Source organism: Caloenas nicobarica, chromosome 31 (genome assembly GCF_036013445.1).
Source record: "Caloenas nicobarica isolate bCalNic1 chromosome 31, bCalNic1.hap1, whole genome shotgun sequence".
Lineage (NCBI taxonomy): Eukaryota > Metazoa > Chordata > Aves > Columbiformes > Columbidae > Caloenas > Caloenas nicobarica.
The window spans coordinates 1,695,991-1,722,077 of NC_088275.1; the positions used below are offsets into that span (position 1 = coordinate 1,695,991).

Sequence of the window (26,087 nt, forward strand, 5' to 3'; positions counted from 1 at the left end):
AGCTGCTTTCCTGCATCTCACGGGCCCATGTGAGTCCGGCGGCTCCCACGGGCTTAGGCACCGTGGCTGGACAGCGCTGTCCCCGTCATCGCCGTCCCCCGGCGCGGGGCTGGGACCCCCAGGCAAGGCGTTCAGGCAGAGTCGAGCACCCCGGATGGCCCCACGTCCCGGTGCGGTGTCCCAGCCCAGCGGAGCCGCGGCCCCGCGCAAGGGACACGGGTGTTTCCTGAAGGGCCGTGGGGCATGGCGCAGCGCCACTGGCTTTCTATCCCGATTTTTGGGGTGCTCCGCACCCTGCGGTGAAGACCCCACGCCCGGGTCACAGCACCCTGTGGTGAACATCCCTCCGGTCATCTCTGTCCCCGCCAGTCCCATTCCAAGCCCTGAGGAATGTTCTGGGTCCAGGAAAGGGGGACACCGGGGTGCCACAGCCGCCCTGACACAATCACAGCTCTTAGCGGTGCCTGGTGCCACCACCCCGGTGCTTCGTTCCTGAAGGAAGACGACAAGATTTTGGGGTTTCAGAGCGGTGTTTGGGGGCCGTAGAGCTGCCTGGCAGAGGCGACGGCCCCGCCAGCCCGCGGCACAGACACGGCGCTCTCACCAGGCGCTCCCAGCCATGTGCCGTGCGCCCAGCAACGGGGACGGTGACACTTGTTGCACTTCGGATTTAAATGCCACCAAGGTTAGGAGAGGCTGAGAAGAGATTTTCAGGATTGGATTTTTGGACAGAGATACCTAAATTCGGTCTAAGCTTCAGTTTAAGCATCAACGGCCCGGGAAGGCCCCTGCGCACTGATCTGGCCGCCGTCCTCTGCGCCGTGTCACCGCTTTGGCGGCTGACCAGCTCCGGGCCAGCCTGCCAGGGCCCGAGGCAGAGCCGCTTGTGCTCCCCAAGGGCTGAGACCCCAGAGCCAGGACCACGCAGCCCGGGCTGCCACTGCCGAGCGAGCGGGGAACCCGGCAGAGCCGCCAGCACGTGTCGCTGTGCTGGTTTGACTGAAAATGGGTTAATTTTCTTCATGCACTTACAAACTTTTCTTTCCATAGCTCGCGCGCTCATTATTTGGGCTTAGTTCGAGAACAAGAGATAACAGCCCAGCACAGAGTTAATGTTTGGAATCGCTCTGCTCTGAGAGCCAAGGACACTCTGAGCTCTGCCCACAGGTGTGAGGCAGCGAGGAAGGGGATGGACGGACACAGCTGGACGGACACCCAGACTGAGCAATCAGAGCGTTCCAGCCCATTAGCATCACGCTAATTATCTAAAGAGAGCTGGGAACTTGCAATTGGCTCTTCCGATCTCTCTGGGGGTAGCCGGGAAGCTTCAGCTGGGACTTTAGTTTGACCTTTTGCCATTTTGCAGAGGCCTCTGGGCTTTTCTGCCTTTTTCTCTCTTTTCTCTCTCTGGGATGGGCTGTGGGACCAGGTGCCAATTCCTGGGACTGGCTGCTCAACATGATCATGAGGAATTGCCTTGAGTATCTTTTATTTCTGTTTTAGATATATATTTACCAGTAGTGTATTAGTATTTTGTTATTTTATTAAACCGTGTTTATCTCAATCCCAGTTTCTCCCTTCCCTTTTAATTCTCTCCCCTATCGGAGGGGGTGAGTGAGCGGCTGCGTGGTTGTATTGCCAGCTCGGGTTAAACCACGACAGCCGCCCCACCGGTTACACACACACAGACCTGGAGAGAAGCCACAGGAGAGTTGTTTAATGTGGAGGGGATGGACAGCAGCACCTCGGGGCTTGGAAAGGCCCCCCAGCATCTCAGGGCAACCGTCTCTGTTGAAGCGCTGGCCACGCTCACGTCTCCTCGCCGTCCTCTCCATCGCTGTAGTGGGGCAGATCACACCGGTGAGTGGGGCTTTGGTGTAAGGAACGTTTAACGAAGGAACGTTGTTTTTACAAAACTGAGGAGCTGGTGCCTGACCCCAGCCGGGGGGAAGGACCGAGAGACATCACACTATGAATCCTTAATGTAAAACCAAGTTGCTTCCAGCTAATCCCGGAATGCAAACTGATACCTGTATTTACAAGTTAAGCTAGGGGGAAGGGTAGCCAAACAGCCAGGAACCTGTATTTTAAATAGATCGATAAGAGGAAGGGTATTGTTCAGATTAGATGAACGAAATATGTAAACTGAGGCAGGCGGTGGATGGTCTGTAAACCCTGCAGTACCAACCACCGGGAAACGGGCCAGGATTTGGGGGCATACAAGCAGGGGATTCTTGCCCTATTCTGTGTGTCTACCATTAGGTAGAACATCCAGTCTTGGAAAATCGTTAATAAAATATGCTTTGCTGAGAGATCCCGCCCGGGCCTATTCTTTTGGCAAGATGATTGTTTCCTACATTGGGACACGCGGCCACCCTCCCGGCATGACACAGGGAGCCCAACTGGAGAGGGGGGGACGCGCAGACGGGGCTGGGCTGCACGCACCTGCCGCGCTGCTGGCAGAACCGGATCACGGCCTCCTCCTGCTCCCGCGTCTCGATGGAGCCGGGCCGCAGCCGCCGGATCTCCCGGATGGCATCGGCGCCGCTCATGTCCCGCGCCTTCGCCAGGTAGCAGGCCAGCATGGTGCCCGTGCGGCCGTACCCCAGCATGCAGTGCACGGCCACGGCCTGGCCAGCGGTGGCACCGTCAGCGGCACCGAGGGACGCAGTTGTCCCCACCGCGGCCCCTGCGCCCCCCAGCATCGCCCCTCACAGAATCCCAGAATGTCAGGGGTTGGAAGGGACCTCGGAAGCTCATCCAGTGCAACACCCCCGCCGGAGCAGGAACACCCAGCTGAGGTTACACAGGAAGGTGTCCAGGCGGGTTGGAATGTCTGCAGAGAAGGAGACTCCACAACCTCCCTGGGCAGCCTGGGCCAGGCTCTGGCACCCTCACCGCGAACAAGTTTCTTCTCCTATTCAAGCGGAACCTCCTGTGTTCCAGTTTGCACCCATTGCCCCTTGTCCTGTCACTGGCTGTCACCCAGAAGAGCCTGGCTCCATCCTCCTGACACTCCCCCTTTCCATATTGATCCCCATGAATGAGCTCAGCCCTCAGTCTCCTCTTCTCCAGCTCCAGAGCCCCAGCTCCTCAGCCTTTCCTTGGCAGGGAGATGCTCCACTCCCTCCAGCATCTTGGTGGCTGCGCTGGACTCTCTCCAGCAGTTCCCTGTCCTGCTGGAGCTGAGGGGCCCAGAACTGGGCACAATATCCTAGATGCGGCCTCCCCAGGGCAGAGCAGAGGGGCAGCAGAACCTCTCTGACCTACTGACCACCCCCCTTCTAATCCCCCCAGGTCCCATTGGCCTTCCTGGCCACAAGGGCCCAGTGCTGGCTCAGCCCACAGCACCCAGCATTCCCAGTTGGTCACCCATCCAAGGACTAACCGGGCCTGACCCTGCTTAGCTTCCAAGATCGGCCATTCTCAGGGTGCAATGGTTGTTTATATTCTATATATATATGTTCCCCAAGTGTATCCTGATAGTATCTGAACTAAACTCTTTTTTCAAGGGCAGAGCAGAGAGGAGGAGAATCTCCCTGGACCACCCCCCTTCTAATCCCCCCCAGGTCCCATTGGCCTTCCTGGCCACAAGGGCCCAGTGCTGGCTCATGCTCACCCCGCTGTCCCCCAGCACCCCCAGCTCCCTTTTCACTGCTCTCCAACAGCTCATTCCCCAACTTAACACCGGAACCTGACATCACAGCCGTTGCCTCCCTTGGCGTTACCAGGACCGGTAACCCACGTGCCCCCCGTCCCCGCGGTGTCCGCTCCGTACCTCCCCCTGCCCGTTGGCCTCCTCCACCAGGCGCAAGAAGCTCCGGATCTGCCCGGGCGTCGGGGGCGTGAAGTCGGGCACGCGCAGCCGGTGCAGCCGGATGGCGGGACAGCAGCCGTGGTGCGGGGGCGGCCGCTCCGACAGCGACACCAGGTGCCGCACGCCCTGGCCCAGCAGGAACCGGTAGTGCCCGGGCTCCCGCGGCATGGCCAGCCCCGCCAGCCGCCCCTCCGACACCCACGAGAAGTTGGGGGGCTCGCTCGCCCCCATCGCCTGGTGGGCACCGGGATGGGGTCGCTCGGGCGACCCTGGACACACCACGGCCAGACCCCCCCAGTACCGCCCCGGCCCCACGATCAGCCACCCCGGGGATCTCCCGTCCCGCTCCCGTTCCCCCCGCGCAGGCCGCACCGCCCGGTCCCGCTCCCCGCGGCCTCCCCCGGCTGAGCCCCGCGGGCCGGCCCGGCCCCTCCCGCCCCGCCGTACCGAGGAGGCCGCGGGCGGCGGAGCGGAGCCCGGGGAGCGTGTGCGGAGAGCGGCGGAGCGGGCGGCAGCGGCGGGGCCGCACCGGCCGCCGGGACACGGGGCGGCGCCCCCGGGCAGCGGGAGCCCGGCCCCGAATTTCGGTTCCCCCGGCCCCGAGTTCCGGCTGCCCCCGGCCGCGAATTTTTGTTCCCCCCGGCCCTAACTTCCGGCTGCCCCCGGCCCCGAATTTCGGTGCCCCCGGCCCCAAGTTCCGGCTGCCCCCGGCCCTGAACTTCTGTTCCCCCCAGCCTCGAATTTCTGTTCCCCCCGGCCCTAAGTTCCGGCTGCCCCCGGCCCCGAATTTTTGTTCCCCCCGGCCCCAAGTTCCGGCTGCCCCCGGCCCCGAACTTCTGTTCCCCCCAGCCCCGAGTTTCGGTTCCCCCGCCCCTCCGTGCCCAGGGGCAGGCGGGGGTGCCCGGTCCTATCTCCCCCCGCCTGGCGTCCCCCGCACGGGAGTGGGACCCCCGGGTGGCCTCGGCCCCGTCCTCATTCCTCCTCTGGCCCTAACGAGTTTTCTGATTAATTACAGGAGCTCTGGTGGGCTGCGACCTGCCCAGCAAGGCCCGTTCGCCGCTTTTCAAACCCGTTTGTTCATTGATGTGATGCCGGCTGGCTTTTCGGGGTCACACAGCGGGAAAGGGGGGGGTCACAGCCGTGGCAACCGCGGCTCGCCCAGGATTACGCCAGCGCCGGGTTCCCCTCGCCCGTCATCGCGTAGGGAAGTTTCTCCAGCTGAGGACGGGGCCGTTGTGCGTGGCCTCCATCACCTCCTTGCTGGAGATCCCCGTGTCCCCCTGTCGTGGTTGAACCCGAGCTGGTAATATGACCACGCAGCCGCTCACTCACTCCTCCAATAGGGGAGAGAATCCAAAGGGAAGGGAGAAACTGGGATTGAGATAAACGCAGTTTAATAAAATAACAAAATACTAATACACTACTAGTAAATATATATATATATAATAGAAGTAAGAGATACTCAAGGCAATTCCTCATGAACATGCTGAGCAGCCAGTCCCAGGAAACGGCACCTGGTCCCACAGCCCATCCCAGAGAGAGAAAAGAGGGAAAAAGGCAGAAAAGCCCAGAGGCCTCTGCAAAACGGCAAAAGGCCAAACTAAACATCCCCACCAAAACTCCCTCAGCTCAATAGCAAGAGCAAGAGATAGCAGAAGAGCAAAAGGGAGCTACCCGGAAGAGCAACTCTCTTTAGATAATTAGCGTGATGCTAATGGGCTGGAACGCTCTGATTGCTCAGTCTGGGTGTCTGTCCAGCTCTGTCCGTCCATCCCCTTCCTCGCTGCCTCACACCTGTGGGCAGAGCTCAGAGTGTCCTTGGCTCTCAGAGCAGAGCGATTCCAAACATTAACTCTGTGCTGGGCTGTTATCTCCTGTTCTCAAACTAAGCCCAAATAATGAGCGTGTGAGCTATGGAAAATAAAGGTGTGTAACTGCATGCGGAAAATTAACCCATTTTCAGTCAAACCGGCACACTCACACGGATGAGATTTCCCCTGCAAAGGGCTGCTGGGCACTGAAGCCGTCCTGCGACGGCCGCCCCCGCTCCCACCGCTTCCCGTTGAGCCAAAACCTCCCGACGCCGCGACCGGAGCTCCCCAGCCAGGGCGGGCGGACGGCACCTCTTGGCGGGTCGTAAAGGCAAAGAGATGACGGGGATGGGGAAGGGACAGCAGGGGCCGAGGCCACCCGGCGCCCGGGCGGCTCTCACAGCCCCAGCGTCTCCCGCAGCCGCGGCTTCACCACCACGTCGCCCTTCACCTCGTAGCTCAGGCTCTTCCAGGCCAGGACAGCGGGCGGCAGGCGCAGGGACAGGTAGGCTGCCCGCATCTTATCCGGGGACAGCCCCGCGTCCCACAGGTAGACGTCGGCCAGCTCGCCCGAGAAGGAGTTGTAGACGTCGAAGCCGCCCCCGAAGGCGTCCTGCTCCTGCCCCAGCAGGATGGCCGCCTCGGCGCCCACCGCGTAGCCCCTCTGCAGCCCCTTGCGCGGCCAGGGCTTCCCGTTGAGCCAAAACTCGGCGATGCCGGTGGCCGACTCCCAGCTAGCGCAGACGTGCTCCCAGTCCCCGCGGCCCTCGGGGACGCGGAAGGTGACGAACTTGCCGCCCACGTAGAAGCGGTACTCGCCGGGTTTGGGCTTGAAGAGCAGGATCTCGTTGTCCTGCGCCTTGGTGGCGTAGGAGAAGAGGCTGTGCGGCCGCGCCAGGTCGGTGTAGGACCGCAGGCACACCGTGAAGTTCTGCAGCGGCTGCTCCAGCCCGGCCCTCAGCACCACGTAGGCATCGCTGGGGTCCTTCCGGAACACAAACACCTTTCGGTACAGGTCTGGGGGGCGAGAGAGGGGACGTGGTGGGATGTTGGGGGGTCCTGCAGCCCCCGCTGAGCCTTCCCTGTCCCCCCCCGCCGGGTGACCCCCCTGATGTCCCCTCTGCTGAGCCCAGCATCCCCCGGCCTCGCTGACCAGGCTCCGAGAGCTGCTGCATGTCCCCCCGTCCTGCGCTGGCTCCTGTCCCCGGTGTCACCCCTACCTTCCTGGGCCGTGATCCCCGAGAGCCCGGCCAGGACGGTGACCCAGAGCTGCAGCCGGCCCATGGTCCCGGGCGCTGCGGTCGGTGCCGGCAGAGGAGCCGCCTCGCTGCGGGGCTGCCCGCTGGGTTTATGAGCCGGAGGACGGGATTGGAGCCACGTCCCCCCCGGTCCCGTCCCCCCCAGTCCTGGCACAGCGGCGATTTCGCGCTGTCACGCGGCCGGGTCACCCGCCTGCACGGGGCTCCCTTGGAGCTGTGCCCCCCGGCCTCGTGGCTTCACCTCGGTCCTCTTGTCCCGGGCAAACCCCCCGGGAGCGACTCGGTTTGATCCCAACTGGTCCAAGAGGCACAGGGGAAGCTGCCCCGGCCCCCTCACCCCGATTCTCGGGCACATCCCCGGGCTCTGCTCCCTCCATCGTGGGCAAACGGACAGAGCGTGGAGCCGGAGCCGTGGGCACCAGGTGGCAGGAGAAACCGCAGCAAAGTGGAGCAGCCTGCGAGGGTGTCCGTGGTCGGGGCGTCTGCTGAAGGCGTCCGTGTGTCCTGCAAGCGGACGGGGCTGACGTGCAGAGCTGCTGGGGAAGGGGGTGGATTTTGGCTGCTCCCGGCTCCGCAATGGTGGTGCTGGGTGGGGGGTCAGGGCCATTGCGCGGGTACGCTCAGAGGGACGGGGTGACAGCGGGATGCTCTCAGCTCCCCCTTTTTGGGGACAACGTGGGCTCGTTCCCCGCTGAGTCAGTCCCCCAGTTTCCCAGCGGTGAGCCCCCAGGTCCAGCGGGGTTTGGCCCAACCAGGGCAGCTCCTCGCGTGCTCCGCGCTGGGCCCACGGGTGGGCAGGTTGCGGCCACGCACTCGCCCCCCCCGTGCACACCCGTGTCACATCCCGTGCGCCTCGTGACCGCACGTGGCCGTCCCTCGTGGGAGTGGAGGGGCGCAGCTCGGATGCCTCCGGCGCTGGATCCAGATCACCTCGCTTTCCAGTAACACACTGCAGAGCTTCACGATGAACTTTTCCTGCTAATTTGGAGGCACGAGGAACACACGTCTCCCACTTCCCGTCTCTCAGCCCAGGGGAGCGCGGCCGGAGCTGCTGGATGTCACTCCCTGTGCCCTCCAGCCCCTGCCGTTAACCAAGCTTGGCGAGCGGCTCTGACGGACGTTTATATTGTATTTAATTCCCGCTGGCCGATCTTGGACGCGACGCTTATCTTGGCTTGTCGGGAGGGAGCGGAAAATCCCGTTGCTTCACATCGGCACCGCCCCGTCTGCCTCCAAATTCCCCCTGTAGAGCTGGGGGTCCCTGCAGGAACCTGGGGCTGACACCCCCGCGGGGGCTCGGGGATGCTCGAGGCACCTCAGGGCCATCCCCGTTGGGCAAATCGCGGTGTCTGGCCCCAAACACCAGGGCTGGGACGTCAAGGAATGGGATGGAGAGAGGCGCCAAGCCCGTGGGAGCGGGGCTGGTGGGGACACTGCGGGGAGAGCGGCCGATGCCGGGGGCCAGGAGCCGGCGTGGGGGCCTCGGCCGCAGCACCGGGAGCTCAGCAGCTGCCGCCGGTGCCATCCCCGCGGCGGCAGAGCCGGGCGGCGAGCAGCGCCGCGGGCCCCAGGCAGCAGTGCAGCACCCCCAGCCCCTCGCTCAGCCCCAGCGCGTAGTCGAAGCGCTCGAAGGTGCCGCAGGTGGGCTGCAGCAGCTGGGCGCGCAGCAGGAAATCCACGGCCAGCCCCACGCCGTACGGCACCCAGAGCGCGAAGAACAGCCAGCTGGCGCCCGCGCCCGGCTCCCAGCCCGCCCGCAGCCGCGGCGCGGCCAGCACGGCCACCAGCAGCCCCGCCGGCAGCAGCAGGAAGAGGCCGAGGCAGAGGCCGAGGTGAAGCAGGTACAGCGGCGACAAGACGTCCACGCTCCGGCGGAGGCAGCTCACCTCCGGGGCCGCCGCCGTGCCGCTGGTGAGAGCCGCCGGCGTGGCCAGCACCAGCGCCCCGGCCCACGTGGCCACGGCCAGCCGGCGGCTGCGGGGGTCCCAGCGGCACCAGACGCTGCCGCAGCAGCACCCACTGCCCAGCAGCAGCCCCTGCGCGAACAGGCTCCAGTGCCACAGCAGGTGGGTGACCCTGCACAGCCCCCCGCCCAGCCGCCAGCCCTGCCCGGCGCCCACCGCCACCGCCGGCAGCACCGCAGCGAACAGCCCCATCGCCGCGGCCAGCTGGGCCACCAGCGCCCGGCTCTGGGGCCAGCCCCAGGCGTGGGGCCGCTTGGCCAGTGCCACCAGCAGCGCCCCGGTGCCCAGGGCGGCCGCGGCGCAGGTGACGGCCAGGAAGGGGGGGGCCACACGCTGGAAAACAGGACAGTACTGGTTGTGGCAGGGCGCAGCGCCGTAGTCCAGGAAGGTCACGTTGTCGTCGTAGGAGAAGTTGCCCATGATGTCCAGCAGGTCCAGGGAGTTTTCACTCTCCAGGACACCGGGGCTCTGCGAACGAAACCGTGCGGCGTCAGGCGGGGACGTGCCCAACAGGTGCCCACGTCCCACAGCATCCCTTGGCGCATCCCCCGCAACGAGCCGCCGCTCCCCGCCGTGGAGCTGCCGCCGCGCCGGTGCCGAGGGATTCACATACAACCCTGGTGTGGGTTGAGCGAGCCATTTATCAGGGAGGGACACACCGCGGGGAGGGGAGGACGCCTGCGGCTGATACCACAAGGGCCATGGGATTATCCGACCGTGCACGAAAACCCAAATTTCCTTACAACCCCAAAGGAGGGGTGCAAAGCCCGCAGCGGGCGAGCGCAAACCCCACCGAGCACTCTGCAAGCAGAGCCCACCGTGCCGCACGTGGCCCCGTGTCCGGCAGAATGGGAAATCCCCGGGGAGAAGCAGCGGGGAGAGACACTCACCACCAGGATGCAGTTGCCCATGATGTGTCCCCTGGTCTGCACCCGCTCCTCTGCTTTTGGGGTCTCTGACGGGTGCTGTGCGCCACGGCAGGGTGCACGCTCGGGGTGCACGCTCGGGGCGCACGCTCGGGGTGCGCGTTTGGGGCGCACGCTCTCCAAAAGGCACCGTGCACGGCTGCGGTGAGGAGATAAGAGCCGCCCGCTCAACCCGCACCGCCGGGCAACCCCCTTTGCCAGGGCCTGAAGGAAACGGCCGCGCCGCCGCTGCCGGGAAAGCCGCTGAGCCGCCACCGCGAGCCTGCAATTTCTCGAGCAGGAAACAATCACTTCTTGGCAGAACACCTTAAATTAATTAGGAACTGTGTTTACAGGCACCCAGCCGTGTGGACGCTCCCGTTGCTGGCTCGGGCTCAGGCGTGCGCGGAGTTTCACCTCTGGGGCGCTGGATGGACCTTGCGGGCACGGGACGGGGGCGGCTGCCGAGGGGACCCTGCCGGGTGCTTTCCGGGTCCCGTACGGCAAGGAAATCCCCAGTTTTCCCGTGGGACGTCCGGCGGGGAGACCAGATGCTGTGAGGTCGCCCTGCGGTGCCTGTGGGCTCCCCTGGGCTGGTAATTTGGGGGGGAGCTGAGGGTCATGGGCTGGGTGTCTGCAGTGGGGTCTGGGGGACTTAGATGGGGAGATTTGGGGCTGACGGGGCCGGGAGGCAGTGAAGGGGGTCCAGGGACAGGGGGCTGATGGACACTGTGGTTTGGGGGGCTCGGGGAGGCTGGAGTCGATGGTTTCGGGGGGACTGGGGCTGCTGTGTCCCCACGGGCCACGTCCGTCCCGCGTTGTGCGCCAGGGCCAGCTCTGTCCCCTCCCCGGGCCCCGACGCCCCCGAGCAGAAGCAGAGACACGCAGGCAGGTAACGTGTGTAATCCAGATATATTTATAGGATTATTTTCCAAGATTAGCACAGGATATTAGAAAGGTTATAAAGTCACATCAACGTTCGTCGTCTCCCTTTTTATGTACACACAAGAACACAGCACAACACCACAGACCGTCCTCTGCCCTGCCCCGCTGCCCCACGGCGTCTCCAGAGCTCCCCACAAATATGGCTTTCGTGTCTATTGAGAGTTCAGTGCCAGGGCCGGCGAGAGGGAGGAAACGGGCCCGGCCGCAAATGGGGTCCCGAATCCTCCTCGCCCCCCTCCCAGTGCCGTCCTGGCCGCGTCGCGGCTCCCCAGCGCTGGTGGCCGCGGTGGCACAGGGTGGCCGCGGTGGCACAGGGTGGCCGCGTGGCTGCAGGTGCCCAAGGAGGCGGCTGGTGCCCTGGGCCCGGCTTTGCTGGGTGCCAGCAGGGCAGGACACGAGCCTGGCGCCCCCTCTTTGCTGTGACAGCGCGGCCACGTCACCCCACCGAGGCGCAGCTTCTCGCCCCTTCACGCCACCCATGTCACCTCTTGTACCTACGACACGCTGTACCCGACCGACCCCGCGTCACAACGGGGCGTCCCCGTCACGGCACCGGCGCGCTCCCGGGGCGATGCCGCTCGGACTGGCGCCCGCCGTGCCCCTGCTTTGTGGCTGTGTGTTCCTCTTCGCACCCGCGACACGGCGCGTTCACCGCGTCGTTCTCAACGCCCTCTGCACCCCGCCGCGCCCCCAAAAACGCGCCGCGGCTCACGCCACGACGTGACCTATTTGTCTGTGCCTCGGGCTCCCAAAGTGGCTTCTCCATGCAAACACCCTCCGCCGGCAGCGCCGCGGGTGTCACCGTCACCGCGCCCTCCGTACCACGACGTGCCTGTCGCACGGCGGCGCCGGACAAAGCGCCGCCGCGAAGGGGCAAAACCTCCCTGTGCAACCTCGGCTCCCACCTCCCCTGCCCTGGGGACCAGTTCCCCCCCTTCCCTCCCAGCCCCCCGAGTCGGGGCTTGCTCTGTGTCCATCTACAGCGCGTAGATTTACAATGAGATTAAACTGTACTTGAAAACACGTCCTTGCGTTTTTATTTGAAGGAATTACGTCTATTCGATGGCGGATGTTAAAGATCTTCGGCAAAGCGTCGGGTAGCACATTCATACACGCTCGGTGCGCAGTTAACAGCATCGACAACTGCAGCGTTACCTCCGGCAGCTCGAAACGAGCTCGGAGCTCCTCCAAAGAGATGGGAAGGAACAACACCAGGAAAACCGCAGGTTTTCTTTGCCCGGTAGGACGAAGGCTTCGTGCCCTTCCCTCGAGGCGCTGCCCCCTCGCTCCTGACGCACCGCGAACCCACTCGCACCCGTGCACGTGCCACAAACGCGTCCCTCGCTCACCGCCCGTGCCCGTCACCGAGCCGTGCCTCTTCTTCCTCGTCTGCTGGGCTCCAGCCCCGCTCGTGCCCTCCCTGTGCCCCAGATGGGAGCGACACCACGGGCACCTGCGACCCCACGGCGGAGGACACGAGCTCCTCTGTGATGTTCCCTACACCCCCAAGGGCTTTTCCTCCTCCCCGCAGGGCTCTCCTCCCCCAGACAACCCGAAATCGAAGGGGTGCCCAGCTGAAGGGCGACTCCTGCAAACCCCTCGTGTCCAGACCGAGAGATGTTGTGATGCTGGAAAACCTGACGGCGGGGGCGAGGGACAGGCCCTGGCTCCCCGGTGGGGGGGTCCTGCGGATGTCGGGGTTGTGCAGCCCCCCCGCAGCCCCATCCCGGGGGCGTGTGGTTGGCGTGGGCCAAGCAGACCCTGGGGACACGCCAGAGAGGTCGGGAAGGCTGCTTGGTTTTGTCTTGGAAGAGATGGTGACACAGGTAAGAGGTAGGACGAGCCCCCCCAAAGCCTCCTTGGAGACCCCCGCGCTACCGAGACACTAAACCCGGGGCATTTCGGCCGCTGTCGGCTGCACCCTTGGAGCCGAGAGGGAAATGGCCTTTTCCAAGCTCACACCTGCCCTGGGAAGGGGCCGGGCGGCTCCGAGCAGCAGGTCCCGCTCTGCACATCTCCTCGGGAGGGGGAATCCCGGGCCTTGTACCGCTCTGGGCTGCGTCTCCAGCCCAGCTCAGCTCCCGCGGTGCCACCAGCTGTGTCACCTCTGGCCGGAGCCACCCGCGGGGTCTGAACCCCCTTTTCCAGGGCGGAGGGGAGCGGCGACGGCCACAGCCCCCGCCCCAGCTCTCCGGGCACAGGCGGCCTCCTGCACTGAACATCTCAATAGATGGGTTTAAATTGACGTTTCCAATCCGAGAATTTCTCAAGTCGAGGCTCGTTTTTTTTTTTTTCTTTTCCTCTCTGGATTCGCCACCCCCAGACCTCCCCCCCTCCCTCTGGGGTGGGACGGGGGAGCCGCAGCGCCCGCAGCTCCCAGCGTCTCCAGGGGCCTCGGCGGTTCCCACCCTGGAAGCTCATCCCCCCCTCACACACGTACCGCACGAGGACAGCTCTCCTCCCGAATGGACACTGTTCGACAAGAACCACCAAGGATAAAATCAGGGCAGGGGCCCGGGGTCCCTCCCCGCTCGACCCCAGAGCCGCGTCCCGGCCCGGGGAAGCAACGGGAACGCACCAGAGCCTGGAGCTGATTTTATCCTTGGATGTCAAAGAAACCAAAATGGAGAGAAACAAAAGGAAAAGAGCTACATCGACCCCAGCCCGACATCCCAACCGAGGGCCCGAAAGCAAAGAGCAGCCACAAAACCAAAGCAAAGGTCCAAAGGAAGAAGGAAAGTCGCTCACTCACTGGTTGGTCTGTGTTTTGTGCGAGTGCCGGTCGCAGGGATGGAGGTGCAAGCAAGCAAATGGGGCCGGGGCTTTCGCTGTTCGTAGTAGTAACGTTTTGTACAAGTTCAAGAAGAAGCATCACGTCTCAGGCTGGTCGCTCTCTGCTCTCTGTCCTGCCATCCCTCTGTCCATCTGTCTGCCCGTGCCGGGCACGTGAAAATCTGTTGGGTTGAGTGGGGTTTGTGGTCTGGTTTCCGTTTCCATCGGGGTCTGGTGGCTCCATTTCTCGCTCTCTCCCATGCCCCCTAGATGAAATACTCCTTCTTGTCGTCGCCGCCGGTCTGGCCGCCCTCGGCGTTGATGATGGCCGTGTCGGCGTCCGGGGCATCGTCCGAGCCCTTGGCCTCGTGGGTCAGGTAGGTGCCTGGGTAGGGAGAGGGGGCAGCGTCACGGGGGGGCCCATCTGCACCCCGCTCCCACAACAAGCCGGGCTGCCTGGAGGGGCAGAGCTGGAAAGCGGAGCTGAGAGGAAAATCCTTTGGGTTTGGCCTGAAATGGAAAAGTCACCGGTTTCCCTGGGACAAGCCCCGCGCGGGGACCGAGCCTTGGCCGCTCAAGCTGTCGCGGCCACCTCCAGCCAGAGGGTGAAGCTGCCTCCCCCGCCAGGCACATCTGCCCTCCCCGCATCCCTGTCCCTGCTCCCCCTCAGAAAACCGGAGGGTTTCTCTGCAAAACTGCCACCTGCGAGGAGGCTCCGGCTCCCGGTAGCCCCCGGTGCCGGCGCGGCGTGGGGCAGAGGCGACAGGGGGTGGGGGGCTCTTACTCACACATCACCTCTGCGGGGTTTTGCCGATGTCTGGATGTGACCGTCTCCCCGTGTCTTATGCACATACCTGCCGGGCGGATGAAAAGTCCAGGGATGGGGAGATGGAAACGGTGGAGGGGAAGGAGGACGGCGGAGGGTTTGAGGGATGGAGAGGGAGCGGGGGAGGTTGCCACGGGGCCAGTGGCACCGGCAATCGCGGCGCAGCGGGTGCCGAACCATGAAGAGATGGAGAAATGGGGTAGAAGCTGCGTCCGCCCGGTGCTGCGAGGACTCGCTGGGATGTCTCCGCGCTGGGGCTGGCGTGAGCGCGGGCAGCAGCCCCCAAACGCGGGACGGCTCCGCTGGGTTTCTCCGGACACGGGGCAGGGTCTTGCGGGACCTCCCTTCGCCCCTGCCCCACGCTGCCGCTCGCTTTGGGGACACAGCCCTGCTCCCAGGGACCCCGTACCTTTGTGCCTGATCAGGTAGTGCCCCAACACGATGAGAAGACTGAGGAGGAGGAAGACGATGACGGCGACCACCCCGCCGATCAACGCGTGGTACGTGCTGGAGGTCGAGGGCACCGGGCTGGCGTCTGCTCGGACAGAGGGGGAGGAAACAAGAGAGGAGGAGACGCTGCGGACGCTGCTGCGCGGCAGAGGCTGCTGCTCGCCCCACGGGTGCCCCGGGGCGCCCGACCCCGCGCCGCTGGGTGCCATCGGCCCGATCCTGCCGCGGACGAGAGCTGGCGAGGCGGCAGCGAGAAAAGGCGAGGCGGCGGGGGAAGCGAGGAGGGGAAAGCGACGGCTGCCGGTGCCGGCTCCTCTCTCGCCAAGAGGATCCGGCTGGCGATGGGACGCCCAGGCCCAGGGTGAGGACAGGCCCGCTGACCTGGGCGAGATACCAGCAGCGCTGTGGGAAGGGAGCACGTCAGGCAAAGAGGATCCTCCGCAGAGGATTCGACGCGCTCAGTTCGGGGGTGTCAAATGTTTGTTTGCCAGTCTCCTGCCCCTGAAGGAATCGGGCTGAACCGCTGCACCAAAACGCGTGGAAACACAGAAACACGTGTCCTCTCTCCCACCCCAAGCCACGTGGTTCATTTTTTGCGTGAAAGCTTGAGAGATTATAAATTTCATACTGGCCACTTAATGCAGTGTTACCTCTGCCCCCGGGAGCTCTGGAAGGAGGAAGCCAGTTGGATAGTTCTGAACAGATTTTACAAGCAAAGCTGCAAGAACAGTAAGTTCTTCTAAGTTCAGCTTGTACAGAAGCGTCCAACCCACACGAACATCCCTGCAAAGGGGATTCCTGCAGTGCTGACGGCAGAATTCACGCCCCTGCTATTCCCAGGAGACCAGACGTCCCGAATCCCACCACTCTTTGAATTTCATCTCATACCCAAGCTAGTGCTCAAGTGTCACTTGTCACAAACTCTTATTTAGTACGCGTGTGTTAGTGACCCTCTCCATTTCTGCCCGAGCAGAGGTGACGTCCCCTAAGAGCTAGAACCCAAACCAGGTCTCCGCAAGTGAAGTGTTTGTAGCAGGACCGAGGGATGATAATTTCTTTGCGGTCTGAGGGTTTCACCACCCCGTGTCGCTCAGGGGGTCACCGACGGCTGCGCTGGGAGCCGAGAAGAGCTACGATGGGCCTTGGCACACGGGGACAAATCCTCATTGTGCCCCAACAGCTCCAGGGTGGGAGGGAAGCGGGGGACAAAGCCACAGAAACGTTTAGAGGTGGCATTCAGACAGCACAGGGTGGGAGACACAACAGGGGAGGTGACAGGACGGGGGGACAACATCTCCCGTGGACACAAGGCACAGGTTGCTGCTGCCACAACCTGCCAGAAGAGCTGGAAGGACCATGGCGCAGCCCAAGCTCTGGGGTTTTGGCCCTTTCTGGTGTGTTACCAGGAGCCAAAGTGCCGAGATGGTGCAGAGCCCACACACACCACCGAGCAGCTGCAAAGGCACCGGAGCCTGGCTGGGCAACCTGCGACGCGTCAGGGTGTCCCTGGCCCTGGGTCACCGTCCTCCGAGCTCCTCCCGCTGGGCTGGGGAGCAGCGGGTCCGTAAAGAGAGAGAAAAGGAGCTTACGGTACCTTGGATGGGAGCTGGAGTGAAGGATGAAGCGGTGGCCATGGAAGCATGAGAGATGGGCTGGGAAGGGCCCGGCGGAGGGGCTGGAGTGGAGTGAACGTGTGGGGTGGGGAGCTGGGAAAGATCTGGGGGAAGACGACAAAAACACAGGGACATGAATCAACCCCGGGAGGTGCCAGTGAGGCCCAGCGAAGGGGACCCCGGCTCCCCCCGGCCTCACGGGACTCGTTCTTCTCAGCAGCTCCTTCCACAACCCCTTTCTTGGCTGTGGGTCCCGCTCCTTCTCCTGCCACCGTCATGTCAACGTTTCCCCATTTCCTATCCCTGCCAGCATCCCTGTCACCCCTTCCTCTGCGAGGGACCCCACGGGACCCTTGGGACTGCGGTGGCTGGAAAGTGTCACCCACCGTGAGGTGCCACCTACACTGTCCTATGCAGCCCCTCGGGGACCGTCCCGTCCCCGCTGTCCCTGGTGGGCTCGAGGGCTCAGCTGACGGTGCCTGAGACTCGAGTGGCTCTGGGGAAAGAGAGGGACGATGTGACACGGAGAACCAAGCCCAGATGCGGAGCTCCTCTGCTGGGGACTGTGACACCAAGGGGGTGAGGGACACCGGTGTTGCGTGTGCTCGGGGACAGCGTTGAGCGCTCTGGATGCTGCTGTGAGCCCTTGGATGGGTGCTGAGGGCTCTGGATGCTGCTGAGGGCTCTGGGTGCTGCTGTGAGCCCTTGGATGGGTGCTGAGAGCTCTGGATGCTGCTGTGAGCCCTTGGATGGGTGCTGAGAGCTCTGGATGCTGCTGTGAGCCCTTGGATGGGTGCTGAGAGCTCTGGATGCTGCTGTGAGCCCTTGGATGGGTGCTGAGGGCTCTGGATGGGTGCTGAGGGCTCTGGGTGCTGCTGTGAGCCCTTGGATGGGTGCTGAGGGCTCTGGATGGGTGCTAAGGGTTCTGGGTGCTGCTGTGAGCCCACGGATGGGTGCTGAGGGCTCTGGATGCTGCTGAGGGGTCTGGGTGCTGCTGTGAGCCCGTGGATGGGTGCTGAGGGCTCTGGGTGCTGCTGTGAGCCCGTGGATGGGTGCTGAGGGCTCTGGATGGGTGCTGAGGGCTCTGGGTGCTGCCGTGAGCCCTTGGATGGGTGCTGAGAGCTCTGTGTGCTGCTGTGAGCCCGTGGATGGGTGCTGAGAGCTCTGGATGCTGCTGAGGGCTCTGAGTGCTGCCGTGAGCCCGTGGATGGGTGCTGAGGGCTCTGGATGGGTGCTGAGGGCTCTGGATGCTGCTGTGAGCCCGTGGATGGGTGCTGAGGGCTCTGGATGGGTGCTGAGGGCTCTGGGTGCTGCTGTGAGCCCGTGGATGGGTGCTGAGAGCTCTGTGTGCTGCCATGAGCCCTTGGATGGGTGCTGAGGGCTCTGGATGGGTGCTGAGGGCTCTGGGTGCTGCCGTGAGCCCGTGGATGGGTGCTGAGGGCTCTGGATGGGTGCTGAGGGCTCTGGGTGGTGCTGTGAGCCCGTGGATGGGTGCTGAGGGCTCTGGATGCTGCTGAGGGCTCTGGGTGCTGCTGTGAGCCCGTGGATGGGTGCTGAGAGCTCTGTGTGCTGCCATGAGCCCTTGGATGGGTGCTGAGGGCTCTGGATGGGTGCTGAGGGCTCTGGGTGCTGCCGTGAGCCCGTGGATGGGTGCTGAGGGCTCTGGATGGGTGCTGAGGGCTCTGGGTGCTGCCGTGAGCCCGTGGATGGGTGCTGAGGGCTCTGGATGGGTGCTGAGGGCTCTGGATGCTGCTGTGAGCCCGTGGATGGGTGCTGAGGGCTCTGGATGGGTGCTGAGGGCTCTGGGTGCTGCTGTGAGCCCGTGGATGGGTGCTGAGAGCTCTGTGTGCTGCCATGAGCCCTTGGATGGGTGCTGAGGGCTCTGGATGGGTGCTGAGGGCTCTGGGTGCTGCCGTGAGCCCGTGGATGGGTGCTGAGGGCTCTGGATGGGTGCTGAGGGCTCTGGGTGGTGCTGTGAGCCCGTGGATGGGTGCTGAGGGCTCTGGATGCTGCTGAGGGCTCTGGGTGCTGCTGTGAGCCCGTGGATGGGTGCTGAGAGCTCTGTGTGCTGCCATGAGCCCTTGGATGGGTGCTGAGGGCTCTGGATGGGTGCTGAGGGCTCTGGGTGCTGCCGTGAGCCCGTGGATGGGTGCTGAGGGCTCTGGATGGGTGCTGAGGGCTCTGGGTGCTGCCGTGAGCCCGTGGATGGGTGCTGAGGGCTCTGGATGGGTGCTAAGGGCTCTGGATGGGTGCTGAGGGCTCTGGGTGCTGCTGTGTGCTCACAGCCGGGCTCTGAAACCAGCTCCCTGTGCAGACTCCAGACCCAGGGGCACAGCAGGGACACAGGGGATGACAAAGGAATGACCGCATAGGGTTGGGCACTGAGTGGCTCACTCCGGACAGGCAGAGGGGGCGGATTTGGGGACACGGTGGCCGAGGTGCCATTGCTGCCATGCGCTCCCTCTGCCCACAGCCATGTTGGAGGGGAATGATGCCCAAAGTGCCCAGAACAGAAGGGGAGAAGAAGGGGACAGGGAAGAACTGAGGCACGTGGGAGGGCTGGAAGACAGAAAGTCCAAGGCTTGTACACAGAAGGTGGCAAGAGATTTGGCAGAAGAGGAGGTTAACCCCAAATCCAAGGCCAAAATCGCAGGGGAACAGGCTCCTACCAGCACACAAAGCTGCAGCGTGTGGATGTGGCAGGGCACAAGGACAGCAAACGCGGTGGCAGAGCACAGCCGGGGCGGGGGGAGGCGGCGAGGGGCCAGCACCGTGCAGGGAGTCGAGTGGTGACGCGCTCTGGGGACAGGTCTCCAGAAGCTCGGGACGGGGCCGCCAGGGCACCTCGTGGTCTGGAGGGGTCAGCGCCATCTGGAAATCCTCCTCGGCTCACGGAGGCGACGCGCCGAGGCTCCCGGCCCGCGACAGGCGCGGGAGCACCGGAGACCCCAGCAGAGCCAGCTCCCCCATCGCACCCGCTCCCCGCAGGGGGGGAAACGGGGAGCGGGCTCAGCCTGGGCCGTACCCCAAGCCCCCCCAAACTGCTCTTTGCCCTTGTCGGCCCCAGGCAGCGGTTCTGCACAGCGCAGGCAAGGACGGAGGGGCTGGACGTGGCTCTGCCAGCACGCAGCTGCACATACGCACCCGCCCCGTGCCGCGAAGCCCCCTCCCTCGCACCACAGCCCTCCCTGGATCCGCGCGGCCCCTTATGGGGACACACGGCCGGGATGGAGGCGGCTGCACCAACCCAGGCGGCGCCGGGCGCCCCGCGGGCCCCGCTTACCGCTGACGTCCAGGTTGTACTTGGCCACGACGCTGCCCATGGAGCTGGTGGCCGTGCAGACGTAGGTGCCGCTGTCGCTCTTGTTGAGGAAGGGGAAGATGAGGACGCTGTCGGAGCTCAGCTGCAGGGGCGCGTCGCTGCCCTCCTTCTCCCACAGGAACTCCTGGGGGCTGCGGAGCGGGATGGAGCTGAGGAACCAGCACCCTCCCCAGCACCGCGGGCGGGCTGGGGCACAGCAGTGGAGAGGGTGTGCTGGTTTGACTGAAAATGGGTTAATTTTCTTCATGCACTTACAAACCTTTCTTTTCCATAGCTCGCACGCTCATTATTTGGGCTTAGTTTGAGAACAAGAGACAACAGCCCAGCACAGAGTTAATGTTTGGAATCGCTCTGCTCTGAGAGCCAAGGACACTCTGAGCTCTGCCCACAGGTGTGAGGCAGCGAGGAAGGGGATGGACGGACAGAGCTGGACGGACACCCAGACTGAGCAATCAGAGCGTTCCAGCCCATTAGTGTCATGCTAATTATTTAAGGACAGTTGGGACCTTCTGGTTTTCTCTTTCGATCTCTCGGGCTCTCCTCTTTTTTTCTCTCCACCTAGGGGAGTTTCGGTCAGGACGTTTAGTTGGTCCTTTTGCCATTTTGCAGAGGCCTCTGGGCTTTTCTGCCTTTTTCCCTCTTTCCTCTCTCTGGGATGGGCTGTGGGACCAGGTGCCGTTTCCTGGGACTGGCTGCTCAGTTGTGGACAGAGCTCGTGAGGAATTGCCTTGAGTATCTTTTATCCTGATTATATATATAGATATTTACTAGTAGTGTATTAGTATTTTGTTATTTTATTCAACTGCGTTTATCTCAATCCCAGTTTCTCCCTTCCCTTTGGATTCTCTCCCCTATTGGGGTGAGTGAGTGGCTGCGTGGTTGTATTGCCAGCTTGGGTTAAACCACAACAGGGGGCAATGAAGGTGGGGAGGGAAATACCCCTCGAGATATGAGCCGGGACTGATCTAGTGCTCCAGGGAGAGGACGTGGGCTTTGCCTGTTCCCTGCGGGGTGCCCGGCCCTACCCGGCGTCGACGCGAGGCCGGCGCCCAGTGCTGCCTGCGATGCCCGGCCCGAGCTCTGGGGAGGGTTACGTGGTGATTTTGGGAGCCTGGCAGGGCTGAGGAGGAGGAGGAAGGAGAGGGGGAGCCTTACATGGGGTTGCCCTGCCCGTCGCACTGCAGCTGGAGCTTCTCGCCTTCCCGCGGGTACTGGGGATGCGGCTCGATCTTTGCTGTCGGCTTGTCTGAAAAAGGAGGAGAGGAACAGTTGGGTGACGGCCTGTCCCTGCCCCACGCTCTGCAGGGGCCTGCCCGCACCCCAAAACCCTGGCCTGTTACCCAAAAAGCCTTCCCCAAGCTCTGCGAGCGCGCCTGTGGGTGGGAGGGTGCACTGGGAGGGGGGGCAGCACTTTGGGGGCAGCTCCCACGTCCCTCACCGCAGCCCTGTCCCCTTCCCCACGCGGCCCCGGCCCGTCAGCCCCATGCGGCACGTACAGTGGACCTGCAGCTTCTGCGTGGTCGACCTCTCGGAGTTCTGCAGGGACTCGTGGTCCACGGTGCAGGTCACCTCGGCTTCGTTGTCCTCCTTGGTGACGCGGAACTCCACCCGGCTGCTCACGGTGAAGGTCTTGCCGTTGGGGTCCTCCAAAACCTCGGTGCCCTCGTCTGTGGGGACAGGGACGGCTAGAGCTGACGGGCACAAGAGCCCAGCAGAGGCACGAGGCTGACACGCAGGGTGCCCAGGTGGCCAAAAAGGCCACCAGCATCCTGGCTTGTATCAGGAATAGTGTGGCCAGCGGGACCAGGGAAGTGCTTGTGCCACTGGTGAGGCCAAAGCTTCAATCCTGGGGTCAGTTTTGGGCCCCTCATCATAAGGACATTGAAATACTGGAGAAGGTGCAGAGGAGGCGATGAGGCTGGTGAGCACAAGTGTGATGGGAGCGGCTGAGGGAGCTGCGGGTTCAGCTGGAGAACAGGAGCTGAGGGGAGACCTTCTGATCTCTGACCTGCCCGAAAGGAGCTTGGAGCATGGAGGGGGTTGGTCTTTTTTTCCCAAGTAGCAAGTGACAGGACAAGAGGAAACGGCCTCAAGTTGCGCCAGGGGAGGTTGAGATTGGATATCAGGAAAAAATTCTTGCCGGAAAGGGCTGTCGGGCATTGGAACAGGCTGCCCAGGGCAGTGGTGGAGTCACCATCCCTGGAGGGGTTTAAAAGACGAGGTTCTTAGGGACGTGGGTTAGTGCTGGAGTTGGGTTACGGTTGGACTCTGGTCCTGAGGGTCTCTTCCAACCGAAATGATTCTATGATTCCATGCGTGTTGAGCAGGGGACTCCCTGTCCCCGTCCCTTTGTTGGCAGGAGCGCAGGATGCCCGTGTGGTCCAGCAAGCCCTGGAGCCCCCCCTGCCCCCACGGCGCCCCCCAGGGCACGGCCCCAGCGCTGGCACCCACCCTTCAGCTCCTTGTTGCCCTTCTTCCACCGGAGCTGGGCTGCGGGCTTGCTGCCCGAGGAGCGGCAGGTCAGCCGGGCCATCTTCTCCTCGTCAATAGGCTGCTCGTGGCCGAAGATCTGGGGTTTCTGGGGGATTCCTGGCAGAGGAGGAGGAGGCAAGAAATACAGCAGCCTATTAGTGTGTGTGTGCTGCCACCCAGAGACAGACGCACATAGAGACGTGTCAATAAACACGGCAAGGACGAGTTAACGGGAAGGGATACGGGAGCAGCAGAGATGAACAGCTGTATGGACGGCACCTAGCAATGTGCTGGTTTGACTGAAAATGGCTTGATTTTCCTCATGCACTTACAAACCTTTCTTTTCCATAGCTCGCACGCTCATTATTTGGGCTTAGTTTGAGAACAAGAGACAACAGCCCAGCACAGAGTTAATGTTTGGAATTGCTCTGCTCTGAGAGCCAAGAACACTCTGAGCTCTGCCCACAGGTGTGAGGCAGCGAGGAAGGGGATGGACGGACAGAGCGGGACGGACACCCAGACTGAGCAATCAGAGTGTTCCAGCCCATTGGTGTCATGCTAATTATTTAAGAGTGGGGCCTTCTGGTTTTGGCTCTACTGACCCCTCTGGTTCTTCTCTCTCTCTCTGGAGTAGCTGGGAAGTTTCAGTCGGGACATTTAGTTGGGCCTTTTGCCATTTTGCAGAGGCCTCTGGGCTCTTCTGCCTTTTTCCCTCTTTCCTCTCTCTGGGATGGGCTGTGGGACCAGGTGCCGTTTCCTGGGACTGGCTGCTCAGTTGTGGACAGAGCTCATGAGGAATTGCCTTGAGTATCTTTTATTTCTATTTCATATATATATTTACTAGTAGTGTATTAGTATTTTGTTATTTTATTCAACTGCGTTTATCTCAATCCAAGTTTCTCCCTTCCCTTTGGATTCTCTCCCCTATTGCGGTGAGTGAGTGAGCAGCTGCGTGGTCATATTACCAGCTCGGGTTAAACCACAACACGCAGGCAGGGCAGAGACGGGGAGCAGGTTTTGGGGCTACCCATGGCTTACCCAGCACGGTGACCAGGGCTTTGGCAGTCCGCACAGGCATGGTGAAGATGGAGCAGGTATATTCCCCCTCGTCCGACAGCACCACATCACTGATGCTGATGGTCAGCTCGTTCGGCGTGGACCTCTCCAGCTGGATCCTGTTATCTCGCAGGGCTGGCGGAAAAGGGACAAGAGGCTCAGCGACAGGCTGGGGACCATCGCATCGCACCGCTCCACTAGCTCGTGCTTTGCCCGGTGGTTGGACTCGATGATCCTGTCTCTTCCAACTGAAATGATTCTATGATTCTGGCCCTGGAGCTGCGCACGTACCTCGTTTCTCCCCGAAGTAGAGGGTCTGCTGGGCAGGGTTGGACCACTGCAGCGAGGAGTCATCGGGATCCTCCACCTGGCACTTGAGCACCACCGTCCCGCCGGCCACCACGGTCTCATCCGACGTCGTGGGCTGGCTCTCTGGACACAGACACGAGAGGTCAGCGGGGGACGCGGGCATCGCCTCTCCCCGGGTGTGCACAAGCATCACTGAGCGACCGAGCGAAGGGAGGAGCACAGCAGTGTCCCCAAACCCCCTGGGGACAACAGGGACCTGCTTGTATCAGCCTGGGCTCCCACAGCGACCCCATTTCCCAGCCCAATAGAGCTGCAGAAGGACCAGCGGGCAGGATCTGCCCAGGCGGCAGCATCTGCTGGGATGTTGCACCAGCCGCCTCCATCCCTCCTGCAGCAAAAGCATCCACGGCCCATCGAGCGTGGGCCTGTGCGGTGCGGTCAGTGTCCCGCTCTCCGTGTCACTCCTTACGGGGATTTTCTGCTGCTCCGAGGTAGCAAGCGATAGGACAAGAGGAAACGGCCTCAAGTTGCGCCAGGGGAGGTTGAGATTGGATATTAGGAAAAAATTCTTCCTGGAAAAGGCTGTGGGGCGTTGGAACAGGCTGCGCAGGGCAGTGGTGGAGTCGCCATCCCTGGAGGGGTTGAAAAGGCGTTTAGGTGAGGTTCTCGGGGACGTGGGTTAGTGCTGGAGTCAGGTTATAGTTGGACTCTGATCCTGAGGGTCTCGTCCAACCGAAACGATTCTACAATTCGCGCTGCCCCCGGGCTGTGCCCGTCCCTTCCCAGATGGCGTTTCCACAGCTGAGACGTTGCCCTTGGCCTCTCTCGGGCTCCTTGGAGGGCTCCGCGCTGCCCAGCGGCCCAAGGGCAGCCAAGAGCAGCAGCAGGATCAGGTAACGCCCGCCTGCCCCAAGGACGGCTATTTCGGGAAAGCCGACGCGCACTTGGCTCACAGGCTAGACACAGGGCTTCCCCACGTGGCACCTTCTGTCTCGGCCCAAGTTACTCAAATTGAAGCAGGGATTCGGCCTCGGGACCCCCGAGTGGTCCTGCCCGTGTCCCCACGCACCCCTGATTTCAGAGGCTCGTCCTTTTGCATCATATTTGCCGCCTGCGAGAAGCTCCAGTGATCAGGAGAGATGTGGAAGCAGCTGCAGCTGAATTTCCCCATTTTCCACCCAGAAGGTCAAAGGGAAATATTTTCTTTTGCTCACATCGCCAATTCCCCAAAGCTATGGCAGGGAAGAGGTTTTGGAGGAGGGCAGAAGGACGAGGCTGCCGGGCTTGGCTCGTGTTAAACTCCAGGAAAACCTGGCGCTGGAAAGCGCACAAATCCCTCCCTGCCCACTCGCAGCAGCTGTGATTCCCAGAGACGCAGCAAATTAGGATTAAAAATATTCCAAGGCTAAAGACTCTCTCTCCACTCAATCACTAACGTTTCATGCTCGCTATTGAAGTTTCGCTCTTCTCCACCCGCCTGGGTTTGACGGCCAACCCTCGGCCGTCGCTCCACGCCTGCGCTGTTGGCTGAAGAGCCTCTGGGTCCCGTCTCCTTCCCCTTTACAGGTGACGATCGAGCCCTCCCGACACAGCAGCCAAAGCATCCGCAGCCCGTTCCCGTCCGCCGGCACAACTCGGGCTCTTCGCCGACGCATCTCCGGCTTGTGCAAGGTCCAGGCGCGGCAGGAGCTCCAGCGAGAACCATGGGGATGGCACTGGGCGAGCTCCTCGCGTCTGCCCGTCGGCTCGTTTTAACGTGGTTAACGATGCCTTTGTGCTGCTACGACCGTAAGTCGGGGATTAGGCTGTTGCAAGCCGCTGTTGGCCAAACTCAAAACACTCCAACTCGGATGCAATTGAGGGCAGGGTCTAACGCCCACGCAGAAAAGACCCGATCTCTTAATTAACGCAATTACCATCACCTGTCACAACACTGGCCTCGTTAAGGTATTAGCTGGGGAGGTTAAACAGAGCAAGGTGTGTTTCCAGGGGGGCATGGCCAGACGATGCCACCCGCGCCCCACAGCCGGCGACACGCAGGGCACCGCGCAGACCCACGGCGGCACCGCGCAGACCCACGGCAGCTCCACACAGACCCACGGCAGCTCCACGCAGACCCACGGCAGCTCCACACAGACCCACGGCGGCACCACACAGACCCACGGCAGCTCCGCGCAGACCCACGGCGGCACCGCGCAGAACCACGGCAGCACCGCGCAGACCCACGGCGGCACCGCGCAGAACCACGGCAGCTCCACACAGACCCACGGCAGCACCGCGCAGACCCACGGCGGCACCGCACAGACCCACGGCAGCTCCGCGCAGACCCACGGCAGCTCCACACAGACCCACGGCAGCACCGCGCAGACCCACGGCAGCTCCGCACAGACCCACGGCGGCACCGCGCGGACCCACGGCGGCACCGCGCAGACCCACGGCAGCTCCACGCAGACCCACGGCAGCACCGCGCAGAACCACGGCGGCACCGCACAGACCCACGGCGGCACCGCGCAGACCCACGGCAGCTCCACACAGACCCACGGCAGCACCGCACAGACCCATGGCA

The 26,087-nt window shown here is 63.0% G+C and overlaps 3 protein-coding genes across 10 annotated transcripts in view; all 3 read right to left on the reverse strand.

Annotated features, from left to right (window-relative positions):
- Positions 1–1,697: 1,697 nt before the first annotated feature.
- Positions 1,698–4,418, reverse strand: DUSP23 (dual specificity phosphatase 23). Its single transcript, XM_065653994.1, has 4 exons — positions 4,265–4,418; positions 3,779–4,051; positions 2,446–2,630; positions 1,698–1,837 (listed from the first exon to the last, which is right to left on the reverse strand). Exons 2-4 carry the CDS (start codon positions 4,046–4,048, stop codon positions 1,810–1,812), a joined length of 483 nt encoding a protein of 160 aa, XP_065510066.1. The 5' UTR covers positions 4,049–4,051; positions 4,265–4,418; the 3' UTR covers positions 1,698–1,809.
- Positions 4,419–5,283: 865 nt separating this feature from the next.
- The window catches only part of LOC136000184 (cell adhesion molecule 3-like), a 32,406-nt gene continuing 11,602 nt past the window's right edge, over positions 5,284–26,087 (reverse strand). The window contains exons 2-12 of one of the 8 annotated variants that reach the window (XM_065653925.1): positions 23,504–23,644; positions 23,195–23,347; positions 22,136–22,273; positions 21,181–21,351; positions 20,840–20,930; positions 19,646–19,815; positions 19,032–19,214; positions 16,344–16,466; positions 14,709–14,834; positions 14,262–14,327; positions 13,655–13,858 (exon numbers count right to left, since the gene is read on the reverse strand). In XM_065653925.1, the coding sequence (XP_065509997.1) occupies positions 13,740–13,858; positions 14,262–14,327; positions 14,709–14,834; positions 16,344–16,466; positions 19,032–19,214; positions 19,646–19,815; positions 20,840–20,930; positions 21,181–21,351; positions 22,136–22,273; positions 23,195–23,347; positions 23,504–23,644 (1,481 nt within the window). In that variant the 3' untranslated portion in view covers positions 13,655–13,739. Of the gene's footprint in view, positions 6,646–6,848; positions 6,926–13,654; positions 13,859–14,261; positions 14,328–14,708; positions 14,835–16,343; positions 16,467–19,031; positions 19,215–19,645; positions 19,816–20,839; positions 20,931–21,180; positions 21,352–22,135; positions 22,274–23,194; positions 23,348–23,503; positions 23,645–26,087 lie in introns of those variants that run through there. The other 7 variants (XM_065653927.1, XM_065653928.1, XM_065653926.1 and 4 more) reach the window with 7 other exon arrangements.
- ACKR1 (atypical chemokine receptor 1 (Duffy blood group)) lies at positions 8,387–9,883 on the reverse strand. Its single transcript, XM_065653967.1, has 2 exons — positions 9,742–9,883; positions 8,387–9,319 (listed from the first exon to the last, which is right to left on the reverse strand). Exons 1-2 carry the CDS (start codon positions 9,760–9,762, stop codon positions 8,390–8,392), a joined length of 951 nt encoding a protein of 316 aa, XP_065510039.1. The 5' UTR covers positions 9,763–9,883; the 3' UTR covers positions 8,387–8,389.

Coding starts and splice junctions, on each gene's coding strand:
- DUSP23 (XM_065653994.1), bottom strand. CDS start 4,048: ATGGGGGCGAGCGAGCCCCCCAACTTCTCGTGGGTGTCGGAGGGGCGG. Junction 2,631..3,778: donor AGGCCAACGGGCAGGGGGAG/GTACGGAGCGGA, acceptor ACCGCTGGCCAG/GCCGTGGCCGTGCACTGCAT. Junction 1,838..2,445: donor TTCTGCCAGCAGCGCGGCAG/GTGCGTGCAGCC, acceptor GCCCCACTACAG/CGATGGAGAGGACGGCGAGG.
- ACKR1 (XM_065653967.1), bottom strand. CDS start 9,762: ATGGGCAACTGCATCCTGGTG. Junction 9,320..9,741: donor TGGGCAACTGCATCCTGGTG/GTGAGTGTCTCT, acceptor TTTCGTTCGCAG/AGCCCCGGTGTCCTGGAGAG.